General features: G+C 36.0%; 1 protein-coding gene across 1 annotated transcript in view; it reads right to left on the reverse strand.

Annotated features, from left to right (window-relative positions):
- The window catches only part of TMEM116 (transmembrane protein 116), a 29,977-nt gene that overhangs the window by 11,772 nt on the left and 4,095 nt on the right, over positions 1 to 14,110 (reverse strand). The window contains exon 4 of the mRNA XM_005691553.3: positions 8,817 to 8,948. Within this exon, the coding sequence (XP_005691610.1) occupies positions 8,817 to 8,948 (132 nt within the window). The remainder of the gene's footprint in view (positions 1 to 8,816; positions 8,949 to 14,110) is intronic.

Genomic DNA, 14,110 nt, shown 5'->3' on the forward strand with positions numbered 1-14,110 from the left:
GAACCCAGCTAACCAGCTGGGCAAAGTGAGTGTGGTGAAGGGGAATCCAAAAGAAATAAGCTGTCTGTGAGCTGAGACAGATTTCAGTGTTCATGGAGGCCAAGGCAGCTAAAATGTGTGAAGCAAATTATCAGAGAAGAGGCAGATACATAGAGACCCAGTGCTCTGCAGGTTTGCAGAGGTGCCTTCAAGTCTTTGGTTAAGTATTAATCTATACACATGGGAGAGAAAACCATGAAGAACAGAGAAAGAAGCACCAGAAAGGAACATGTAGAACAATCTTCAAAAAAAAAAAAAAAAATCCCTAAAGGAATAGTTTATGTCTCCATAAGCCAGTGTGGAAAGACTTCTTAATCCATAGGCTGAATGGCAGTACTGTAGAATAATAATGTAAAATCATAAGAAGAGTACTGCCCTACTAATCAAACCAAATTAGCTATACATGAAATACTGCCCTAACTAAGCTTAAAAGCAAGCCTTCAAAACAAACCAAGGATCAAATGAACTCAGAGTTAACTACATTGAAGACAAAATTCCTGAATTTAAAGGGGATTTATATGTATATATAAAACCTAATAGTCAACAATATAAAATCTATAATATCTGGTGTGTACTAAAATATTTTAAGTCATGTAGATAAGCAGGATATTATGGCCCATATCAAGAGAAAAATTAATCAATAGCAATGGACCCAGAAACAACCTAGATTATAAAAATTAGGGGAAAAAAGTTAAAGGAACTACTGTAAATATACTCAGTATGTCCAAGAAGATAGAGGAAAGCATTAGCACAACATTGAGAAATGAAAGATATAAAAAAGATCCAAGTTGAAAGTCTAGAGATGAAAAATATATGGGAAAATTAGAAACTGCAAAAAATTAGTAAACTTGAAGACACAGAATTGGAAACTAAAATGAGACACCTAGAGATAAAAGACTTTGAAGAGAAGGAACAAAACTTCAGTGAGTTATGTAACAATACAAGCAGGCTAATAATCCCTAATATGGAATTGGAATTCCAGCAGGAGTAGAGAGGAAGGGAGGAAAAAATATATATATTTGAGGGAATAATAACCAAAAATTTTCCAAATTTGATGAAAATACAATCACCATGTCCAAGAAACTTAATAAAACCAAACATAAGAAACATGAAGAAACCATACCAAGGTACAACATAATCATGAAATTAGATGTCAAAATCCTCAACAAAATATTAGCAAACCAAATTCAACAATACATAAAAAGGAACATATACCATGATCAAGTGGAATTTATCCCAGAATGCAAGAATGGTTCAATATCCACAAATCAGTCAATGTGTTATACCATATTAACAAACAGGAAAATAAAAATCATGATGATCACAATAGATGCAGAAAAAGCTTCTGACAAAATTCAATATCCATTTATGAAAAAAACTCTCCACAAATTGGGTATAGAGGGAACATACCTCAATATAATAAAGGTCATGGATGACAAAACCACAGCTAATATCATACTCAACAGTGAAAAGTGGTCCTCGAAGATCAGGAATAAGACAAAGGTGCCCATTCTCACCACTTCTATTCAACAGTAATAGAAGTCTTAGCTACAACAATCAGACAAGAAAAAGAAAAGGCCTCCAAGTTAGAAGAGAAGAAGTAAAATGGTCACCATCTGTAGATGACATGATACTACACATACAGAATTTAAAAATCTCTACCAAAAAACTACTAGAGCTCATCAGTGAATTCAGTAAAGTTGCAAGACACAAGACTGATATACAGAAATCTGTTGCTTTTCTATACATTAATAAAGAACTATCAGAAAGAGAAAGCAAAAAAACTAATTCCATTTAAAATATCATCAAAAAAAAAAACAACTAAAGAGGTGAAAGACATATTCTGAAAACTATAGAATGGTGACAAAGGAAACTAGATGATACCAAGAAATAGAAAGATACACCATGTTTATGGATTGGAAGAATTAATATTGTTAAAATGTCCGTAGTATCCAAAGCAATCTACAGACTCAAGGCAATAATCTCTATCAAAATACCTAGGAGTACTAGAACAAATAATCCTAAAATTTATATGGAACCACAGAAGACCCAGAATAGCCAAAGAAAGCTTGAAAAAAAAAGAACAAAGCTAGAAGTATCACATTCCCTGACTTCAGACTACAGTACAAAGGTAAGTCATCAAAACAGTATGGTATTGGCATAAAAACAGGCACACAGATCAATGGAACAAAATAATGAGCCCAGAAATTAACCATACACTTATGGTCAATTAATCTATCAAAAGAGGCAAAAATAAACAATGTGAAAAGATACTCCTCAATAAGTGTTGCTGGGAAAACTGGACAGCTATGTGTAAAAGGATGAAATTCAAACATTTTATCACACCATACAGTGCTTCCCTTGGCAGCTCAACAGTAAAGAATCAGCCTGCCATGCAGCAGATGCAGGTTTGATCCCTGAGTCAGGAAGATCTGTGGAAAAGGAAATGGCAACCCACTCCAGTATTTCTGCCTCAGCAATCCCATGGACAGAGGAGCCTAGTGTGCTACAGTCCAAGGGGTCGTAAAAGATTGGACACGACCTAGCAACCAAACAACAACAACTACTATGATCACACCATATACAAACATAAACTAAAAATGGATCAAAGACTTAAATGTAGGACAGGAAACCATAAAAGTCTTAGAAGAAAACATAGGCAGAATACTCTGACACAGAAATATTTTTTAGGATGTCTCCTCATGCAAAGGAAACAAAAGCAAAATAAACAAATGAGATCTAATTAAACTTAAAAGCTTTCACCCAGCAAAGCAAACCACTGAGAAAAAGAATAGACAAACTACAGAACAGGAGAAAATATTTGCAAATGATATATCCAATATGGAGCTAATACATGAATAGCTCATACAACTCAATATCAAGAAGCCAAAAAACCAAATTTTTAAATGGGCAGAAGAACTAAATAGACATTTTTCCAAAGAAGACATACAGATGGCCAACAGGCACACACAAAAATGTTCGGTGTTGCTAATTATCAGGATAATGCAAATAAAAACCACAATGAGATATTATCTCACATCTGTCAGAATGGATATCACCAAAATGACCACCAATAACAAATGTTGGTGAGGATGTGGGGAAAAGGAGAACCCTAGAACAGCTGGTAATGTAAACTGGTTCAGCCACTATGGAAAACAGTATGGAGGTTCATGAAAAAAATATAATTACCGTATGATCCAGCAATTCTACTCCTGAGCATATATAGCCAAAGAAAAAGAAAACAGTAATTTGAAAAGACAATTTCAAACTCCAATATTCAGTTCAGTTCAGTTCAGTCGCTCAGTCGTGTCCGACTCTTTGCGACCCCATGAATGACAGCACGCCAGGCCTCCCTGTTCATCACCATCTCCCGGAGTTCACTCAGATTTATGTCCATCGAGTCTGTGATGCCATCCAGCCATCTCATCCTCGGTTGTCCCCTTCTCCTCCTGCCCCCAATCCCTTCCAGCATCAAAGTCTTTTCCAAGGAGTCAACTCTTCACATGAGGTGGCCAAAGTACTGGAGCTTCAGCTTTAACATCATTCCTTCCAAAGAAATCCCAGGGCTGATCTCCTTCAGAATGGACTGGTTGGATCTCCTTGCAGTCCAAGGGACTCTCAAGAGTCTTCTCCAACACCACAGTTCAAAAGCATCAATTCTTCAGCGCTCAGCTTTCTTCACAGTCCAACTCTCACATCCATACATGACCACAGGAAAAACCAAAGCCTTGACTAGACGGACCTTAGTCGGCAAAGTAATGTCTCTGCTTTTGAATATACTATCTAGGTTGGTCATAACTTTTCCCAATATTCATAGTAGCATTATTTATATAACCAAGATATGAAAGAAACTTAACTGTCCATCAACAAATGAACACATACAAAATATGTGGTATATAAATAAATAAACACACACACATACACACACACAATAGAATATTACTCAGCCATAAGCAAGAATGAAAATTTGCCATTTATGACAACATAGATGGAACGGGAAAGTATAATGTTTAGTGAAATAATCAGAGAAAGATAAATACTATATGTTACTACCTATATGTGGAATCTAAAAAATAAAACAAATGAATAAATGTAACAAAACAGAAACAAACTCACAGATATACCTAATAAACAACTGGTTGTGCTAAGTTGCTTCAGTCCTGTGTGACTCTCTGAGACCCTATGGATTGAAACCACTTGTTTATATTCTTGCCTGGAATATTAACAAGTGGTTACCAGTGGAAAAAACAGATGAGGGAGGGGCAAAAAATGGATAGGGGATGAACAAGTACAAGCTACTATGTATAAAATAAACGATAATCTATTAAAAAGTGAATCATTAGGTTGTACATCTGAAATTAATAAAATATTATGCATCAATTATATCTTAAATTAAAAAAAAAAGAAGTTCTGACACATGCTACAACATGGATACACCTTGAAGACATTAAGCTCGGTGAAACAAGCTAACACAAAAGGTCAAATACTGTATTATTCTACTGATATGAGGTACCCAGTGCTTTCCAGGTGGTGCTAATGGTAAAGAACCCACCTACCAACGCAGGAGACAAAAGAGACGTGGGTTCAATCCCTGCATTGGGAAGATCCCCTAGAAGAGGGCATGGCAACCCACTCCAGTATTCTTGCCTGGAGAATCCCCATGACAGAGGAGCTTTGTGGGCTTTAGTCCACAGGGTCGCAAAGAGTTGGACATGAAGAGTCAGACAAGAAGCAACTTAGTACACACATGAGGTACCCAGAGTAGTCAAATTCACACGTGGTTACCAGAGGCTGGAAGGTACAAGAAATGGAAAGGTATTATTTAAAGGATACAGAATTTCAGTCTGGGATAATAAAAATTTCTAGAGGTGAATAGTGGTAACAGTTGCACAACAGTGGGAATGTATGCTGCTGAACTGTATACTTAAAAGTGGCTAAAATACTCAAGTTTGTTATGTATTTTTACCAAAACCTAAAATTTTTTAATGGTGAAATGGAAAATTCTATGTTAAATGTGTTTTACCACAATTTCAAAAACTACAGCTAATTCATTAAATAAATAAGCTACTGTGTTTAAGCCCTCTATAGTCCATCCCTTCCACTGATTACAAACAAAAACTGTCTGGTAAAAATATAAAAATCAACTACTTGAGGACTGTGAAAAGTAAACAAAAGCAAGTGGATTACAGAAGGGAATCAAATGTGAAGAAGTGAACTGCACAGAAATAAGCTTCCCAAACTTTTTCTCACAGTTTTGCCTCAAATATGTGCCCCAATCATGATGCCGCTCAATATAGGCACCTAAAACTCTAATAGAAACCCATCCTTTAGGCTACAGAAACCGGAGAAGGGCTCCCATCAGGTAGGAAGGTATGGAAATGTATGGGGAGAATCCCAGAAATGATAAGAGTCAGAAATGAGGATACTCTGATTCTGTGTGTGATTCCATAGAAGTCTCAGCCTAATCCCTACACCATGCATGAGCATGGCAGTCCCAAAACAGCATAGCCAAGGATTAGAGAAACAGACTGAGATTTGAACCACTGCCTAAAGATGATGAGATGATAATTACATTCTATATATAAAGAAAAGAAAAATGTCACTGACTCTCATGGGAGAAGATAATCATCAAACATCAACTCAGAAATGAGCCAGATGTTGGAAACATCCAACCAGTATTTTTTTTTTATTAATTTATTTTTTGGTGTGTGTAGCAGAGTTTTATTAAAGTGTAAAGGGATAGAGAAAGCTTCTGACATAGACATCAGAAGGGGACATAAACAGTGCCCCCTTGTTAGTTTTTAGCAAAGCATTACATACTAATCACCAAGCATTTTGAGATAGTTGTTAGTTTTTATTCTATACTAGTTAGCAAGCATTTTGAGATAGAATTGGTAGAAAGAGAGTCATCTCTGGCCATAAAACAATTGACATGAATCTTGAAGATAGGCAGATTTCCAAGCAAATACAGAGGTTCATTAATACAGCTAATTAAGAAAAACATTTTCATGAGTAAGACATACTGGTTTGCTGAGCCATTAGCAGCTCAACGCTTGAGAAAAACGAGTTCAGGAGGAACCAAGTGTCGTCATGGAGCCTCCTTTAATCCTGTGTAAAAGAAAGAAAGTGAAGTCGCTCAGTTGTGTCCAACTCTTTGCGACCCCACGGACTGTAGTCTACCAGGCTTCTCCATCCATGGGATTTTCCAGGCAAGAATACTGGAGTGGGTTGCCATTTCCTTCTTCCCAACTAGCATTTTTAAAAGCAACTATTTACAATGCATTTAAGGGAAAAAACACTTGAAATAATTTTAGTGGGTGACAGAAATAGGAATGTTTATTAACTTGATTGCAGTGATGATTTCATACGTATATAAAAAATGTACACTTTAAATATATGTAGTTTTTGAATACATAGCTCAGTAAAGTTCAAAAAATAAAGTAACAATCACATCTGTGCCAAACACAACGTAACTGTTATTAGTGACAGTTTTATAGATTTGGGAGACTGAGTTTGGAAAGATAAAGTACTTGCCTAAGGTCACAAAGTTAATCAGGTTCAGGATTCCAATACAGATTTTTTTTTTTCCTAGTAAGATAATGCTCAAAAGCCTTCAAACTAGGCTTCAACAGTACATGAACTGAGAACTTCCAGATGTACAAGCTGGATTTAGAAAAGGCAGAGGAGCCAAAGATCAAGTTGCCAATATCCCCTGGATCACAGAAAAAGCAAGAGAATTCCAGAAAAACTTCTCCTTCATGGACTATAGTAAAGCCTTTGACTGTGTGGATCACAACAAACTGTGGAAAATTCTTAAAGAGAATTTTACCAGATCACCATAACTGCCTTCTGAGAAACCTGTATGTAGGTCAGGAAACAACAGTTAGAACCGGACATGGAACAATGGACTGGTTCAAAATTAAGAAAATAGTACATCAAAGGCTGTATATTGTCACCCTGTTTATTTAACTTATATACAGAGTGCATCATGTGAAACGCCAGGTTGGATAAAGCACAAGCTAGAATCAAGATTGCCAGGAGAAATATTAGTAACCTCAGAAAAACAGATGACACCACCCTTATGGCAGAAAATGAAGAGGAACTAAAGAATCTCTTGATGAAGGTGAAAGAGGAAAGTGAAAAAGCTGGCTTAAAACTTAACATTCAAAAAACTAAGATACAGCATCTGATCCAATCACTTCATGGCAAATAGATGGGGAAAAAAATAGCAACAGTGACAGACTTTATTTTCTTGTGCTCCAAAATCACTGTGGACTGTGACTGCTGTCATGAAATTAAAAGACACTTGCTCCTTAGAAGGAAAGCTATAACAAACCTAGACAGCATATTAAAAAGCAGAGACACCACTTTGCCAACAAAGGTCCATATAGTCAAAGGTATGGTTTTTCCAGTAGTCATGTACAGATGTGAGAGTTGGACCCTACAGAAGGCTGAGCATCGAAGAATTGATGCTTTCAAACTGTGCTGAATGAAGAATCATCTTGAGAGTCCCTTGGACTGCAAGGAGATCAATCCAGTCAATCCTAAAGGAAATCAACCCTGAACTTTCACTGGAAGGACTGATGCTGAAGCTCCAATATTTGGCCACCTGATGCAAAGAACTGACTCACTGGAAAAGACCCTGATGCTGGGAAAGACTGAAAGCAGGAAAAGAAGGAGGCAACAGAAGATGAGATGGTTGGATGGCACCACTGACTCAATGGACATGAGTTTGAGCAAGCTCTGGGAGTTGGTGACGGACAGGGAAGCCTGGTGTGCTGCAGTCCATATGGTTGCAAAGAGCTGGACACAACTGAGCGACTGAACTGAACTGAACTGAATGAAGGCCAGGGAAGCCTGAAGGGCTGCAGTCCATGGGGTCACAAAGAGTCAGACACAACTGAAACTACTGAACAACAACAAATATTATAATATTATAATATAATAATTGTTTATTATTACCTGAGAAAACACAGGCTTAACCCTATTTATGAGGTTATAAGCAGGACTGAATAAAGTATGTCTCTAAGATACTTAAATTCATATGAGATAGGTAACATATTATCAGTACCTGGAGTTCATATCACTAATTACATATTAGTATTTTCCCACTAAATTAAAACAAATTTACCCTCTTGCAACAACTCCCAGAGGAAGTAACCAGCAGTGAGTATAGACTGTACATTAACCTCTACTTTTTTCATATCCCAAGTCTCAGAAACATTATATACTGATAGTACTAGATAGGTTAATCCACTGATAAAATCTATGAAAGATATATAACTTACATATAATCATATGTAGTATTTCTAAAAGTCAATGTTTATTATATTAATAAAAAATGCAATAATCTCAAAAGATGTTGAAATATACTCCATTACGTGAAAATATGGTCACAGTATGTTGAATAATAAGAGCAGATTATAAAGAGTATTAATATATTATATTTGCTCTAAAATGCATTTATCTATAGAGAAGATTGAAAATATTATATATTATGTATATTACATATAATATATATTATGTATATTACAATACAGATAAAATATTAAAGAGTAATTATAGCTGGGTGATTTAATTACCTTTTGGCTTCTCCATATTTTCCAAGTTTTCTATAGTAGGTAGTTTTTTAATGTGGAAAAACAGTAACAGCTATTATTTCAAAGTGTAACAATAAATAAAAGGGTCCCACTTTCCAGAATGGGTTTTCTTCACTTCTTATTTAGATCAGAGTGTGCCTTTCATACAAGATGTTGTCACAATCTAGTAGCACTCACCTGTCCAACTACTTGCAGGTTATAGCAGACAATGTCCTTATTGGCTGTTGAAGTACCATAGAGAAGTGCCTCAGTGAGCCAGTATATCCCCAAAAGGAGGTCAGAGAAGCTCAGGTAAAAGAGTGGTCTTCTCTGTCAAAGCAAGAAAATTCATACTTTCAAAAATGATGCAGCCAAAAGAATGTAACAATCAATTAGGTTTAAACTTTCTAATATAAAACTGGGCATAATTTCTCTGGGCCCTCTGCTAGTGGCTAACTGTAGGGAATCTAAATGAACAATCCAGGTAGGAAGGAATCTGAAATCTCAATTATTCCAACTGTTCTGGAACCAGAGGAACTTCTCCCTCACAGAGACATTCCTTCCTCAGATACAGGGTCAAAGGAAAGAAAGAAAAAATGAAAAATTTTGTAATGGAGACATAGCTCAAATGGGAAATTTTAAGTGTTCTAGCTGCACAGCCAACATCTTCTAACAAGAAGAAATGAGATCTGAGTGTTTTAGGATATGGTTAAGAACACAAAGAACATGAAAACAGGTGTTTTTAAATTTTCATACAGTTTAATTTGTAACTTTTCTTTACTGATGTATAATTGACAAATAAAATTATAAGATAATTAAAGTATATGTGATGATCTGATGTATATATACACTGTGAAAGGATTTCCCTCAAGTTAATGAACACATCCATCACCTCACATATTTACCTATGTAACATAAATGTGTGAGAACATTTAACATTTACATTCTATCCTCTGAGCAAATTTCAACTATACAATATAGTGGTTATCAACTATGGTTATCATGTTATGGACAAGATCCTAAAATTTTATTCATCTTATAGGCGTTCATATTAATGAAAGTCAAGATAGAGAAAAATACCAGCAAGAATTATATATGTTGTCTTTCAATTTCTAGCTATATTCTGAAGTTTGTCTGTCTCACTTTCTAGTATCCTTCTCCTTTTGGTCTACACACTCCCACTTTCTTGAAAACAGTTTTGGACCCCCATGGAGAAAATTATAAAATGTTTATTAAAAGACCCCAAAGATCTAAGGTGAATGCTCATGAACTGTAAGATCCAGTATTATGAAAATGTCAGTTCTCCTTTAACTGGTACACAGATTAAATGTAAATCATTATATCTCAACATATTTTCTTATATAGTTTGATGAAGTTAGCTCTAAATTTGACACTGAAACACAAAATATCAAGTTAACCATGACATTCTTCAAGAAAAAGGAGAAAGAGGACTTATCCTACACATACCAAAACAATATAAAGCTGGATACAATATAAAGCAGATACAGTGGTACTAGCCCAGAGACGGACAAATAGATCAATGGAACAGAATGGAGTCTCAAACAAGCCCAAGCATGCATATATATATATATATATATTTGCATATATAAGATTTATATATAAGATTTTCTATAAGATTTATAAACTTTTGATACAAGACAGAGGTAGCTTTCTGGGTGGAGAAAGAACAGGCTTTTCAAAATGTGATACTAGAACAACTGGGTATCCATATGGATAAAAATGAAATTGGGCCCCAACTTTCTATTTCACACTCAAAAATTAGTCTCAACTAGTTCAAAGACCTAAATGTAGAAGACAAAAATCTATAAAGGTTTTTAAAAATGTTTTTTAAAGGTAATAGAGAAGAATGTCTTCAATTTTAGGGAAAGTTTTTCCTAAACAAAATTCTTGAAGAAATAGTTAAAAATTTGCCCACATTAAAATGAAAAATGTTTGTCAAAAGATACCATAAAGAAAGTGAAAAGACAAGCTACAAAGTGGGAGATCTTTGTAACACATATGACTAACAAAGGAACAGTATCCAAACAATATTAAAGACAAACAAAAACTCTTAAAATGCAATAAGAAAAACTAATAAAAAAGGATATAAGCTTTGAACAGGTAGTTAAGAAAGAAATTCAAATAACCATAAACATGTGAAAATACATCTGACCCAATCAGTAATCAAAGAAATTAAAAAATTAAAATTATAAGGAGACCAAAGTCAATCAATCATAAACTACAAGGGGACCAAAAGTCAAATCAACCAATCGACAATGAGACTGGGACTCCCCTGGTGGCCCAATTAAGTGGTTAAGAATCTGCCTGCCAATGCAGGGGACACAAGTTCAGTTCCTGGTCTGGGATCTAAGATCCCACATGCCTTGGGACAACTAAGGCTGTGCACCACAACAGGAAAATAGCCCCTGCTTACTGCAGCTAGAGAAAGCCCACATTTAGCAACGAAGATCCAGCACAGTCAAAAATAAATAAAATTTAGTTTTAAAAAAATCTACAGTGAGACAAAAATTACACACCCATGGCAAAAAATTTTAAAGTCTGACAATATCAAATACTGAGGGGAACATGAAGCAATGAGACATTTCATACACTGCTGGCACAACCATTTGAAGAAAGCTTGGCATTATCTATGGGATATCCATATCCTATAGCAACTCTATTATTAGGTAAATACATTAGATAAATTTTTGCATGTGGGCATCAGAAGACATCTACCAGATTGTTTATAGAAGCACAGATAGATAAACTGTGGTATGTTCATAATACAGAGTGCTAAACATCAATGAAAAAGAAATGAAGCAGAGCTATACACAACACCATGGACAAACCTCAGAAGTAATAATAAGGGAAAAAAGCAAATCACAAAGCAATACATCCTCAAAAATGCAGTGTTATCCCATCTATATTAAGCTCAAAAATGCAAAAACTAAATTCTTTCACAGATTTTACTGGTCTATGACCTACCACAAGTTTATAACTGTTAATGGGTAAAAAATTAAAACAGAATACAAAATAAACTCTGGAGCAGAAAGGCAGCCAAGCAGCTCTTGTGAGCAAGAACACAATTATAGTCAATGATTCAACAAATAACCTTAAACATAGGGAACCGCTGGTCATTAAAACATACCTAAGGTTGTTCGTGGAGAAATAAAGGATAAAAAGAGGTTTATATACTTTCACTCATGGATGGAAAATCATGAGTTCTAGTAACAGGAGACAAAATCAAATAAACAACAAAACCTGGGACTTCCCTGGTGGTTCAGTGGCTGAGACTCCCAACTCCCAGTGCAGGCGATCCAGGTTCAATCCCTGGTCAGGGAACTAGATCCCACATAATGAAACTCAGAGTTTGCATGTCACAACTAAAGGATCTCATGTGATGCAACTAAGACCAGGAACAGTCAAATAGATAAATAATATTTCTAAAAAATATATATGTAAAGAATATACCATTAAAAAACAAAACTGATGCATCCATTATTGAACTAAAAAAATATGTCACCCCTTCGGTTTAACAAGATACTATATAAAAGGCAACACAAAGACATGTATGATAGAAGCCATACTTTAAGAAAAATACAAAATATAGAAAATTTAAAACTTTTTTAAAAAGGTACTTTCCTGGTGGTCCATGCTTCCACTACAAGGGGCACTGGTTTGATCCCTGGTCAGGGAACTAAGATCCCACATGCCATGTGGCCTGGCCAAATGTTTTTTTAAAATAAAAAATGTTTTAATAAAAATACAATCAGAACAGTAGTTAAGAAAGACATGAAAAAGCTTAATAATGATCCTAAACATGAAAGAAAAATCTTAAAAAAAACCATGTATCTGTATTTACTTAATTAAAATCAAGAGCAAAATAAAATGCAGAGACCCTGAGGAGGTTCTGGGTCCAGGTCTATCTGGAAAGGTAAAACACCTAAAGCAACCCATATTAACACTCTTCCAAAACCCCACTTCCCAATATTTCCAGTGAAATCAAGTTACAAAGAATATCAAAAGTGACCTTCATAAGGAAATGAAGCCACACAAGTGTAGTGAAGTACATCTGCCTTTTTTTTTTTTAAACATTGGCTGGCCTAAGCCACTTTCTTCTCTTTTAAGGTTGCCTCTCCGAGTCACTGTCTAATCAGCTAGTCCACTCAAAGATTTCCCATGGATTTCTCCAATTTGCCATAATTATTAATTTAATAATTATCTTTCATTCAGACTATTGCTCATGTGTCTTTGTTGTTAAAAATGTTATTTAACAAATAAAAAAAAAAACAGTGTAGTATGGCTGACCAGAGAAGGCCATGGCACCCCACTCCAGTACTCTTGCCTGGAAAATCCCATGGACAGAGGAGCCTGGTAGGCTGCAGTCCATGGGGTTGCTAAGAGTCAGACACAACTGAGCGACTTCACTTTCACTTTTCACTTTCATGCACTGGAGAAGGAAATGGCAACCCACTCCAGTATTCTTGCCTGGAGAATCCCAGGGACCGGGGAACCTAGTGGGCTGCCGTCTCGGGGGTCGCACAGAGTTGGACACGACTGAAGCGACGCAGCAGCAGCAGTATGACTGATATTTAAGCTGGAAAAATTGGAATCTTCCCTAAACCAAGAAAACAGAATGTGTAGGAACTACTGAATTAATAATTACTAATATCCTGGAATGTGAAGTCAAGCGGGCCTTAGAAAGCATCACTACGAACAAAGCTAGCGGAGGTGATGGAATTCCAGTTGAGCTATTTCAAATCCTGAAAGATGATGCTGTGAAAGTGCTGCATTCAATATGCCAGCAAATCTGGAAAACTCAGCAGTGGCCACAGGACTGGAAAAGGTCAGTTTTCATTCCAATCCCAAAGAAAAGCAATGCCAAAGAATGCTCAAACTACCGCACAATTGCACTCATCTCACACACTAGTAAAGTAATGCTCAAAATTCTCCAAGCCAGGCTTTAGCAATACGTGAACCTTGAACTTCCTGATGTTCAAGCTGGTTTTAGAAAACGCAGAGGAACCAGAGATCAAATTGCCAATATCTGCTGGATCATCGAAAAAGCAAGAGAGTTCCAGAAAAACATCTATTTCTGCTTTATTGACTATGCCAAAGCCTTTGATTGTGTGGATCACAATAAACTGTGGAAAATTCTTCAAGAGATGGGAATGCCAGACCACCTGACCTTCCTCTTGAGAAATCTGTATGCAGGTGAGGAAGCAACAGTTAGAACTGGACATGGAACAACAGACTGGTTCCAAATAGGAAAAGGAGTACGTCAAGGCTGTATATTGTCACTCTGCTTATTTAACTTATATGCAGAGTACATCATGAGAAACACTGGACTGGAAGAAGCACAAGCTGGAATCAAGATCGCCGGGAGAAATATCAGTAACCTCAGACAGCCAGATGACACCACGCTTATGGCAGAAAGTGAAGAGGAGCTAAAAAGCCTCTTGATGAAAGTAAAAGAGGAGAGTGAAAAAGTT

The sequence above is a fragment of the Capra hircus genome, chromosome 17 (genome assembly GCF_001704415.2).
Source record: "Capra hircus breed San Clemente chromosome 17, ASM170441v1, whole genome shotgun sequence".
NCBI classification, from domain to species: Eukaryota; Metazoa; Chordata; class Mammalia; order Artiodactyla; family Bovidae; genus Capra; species Capra hircus.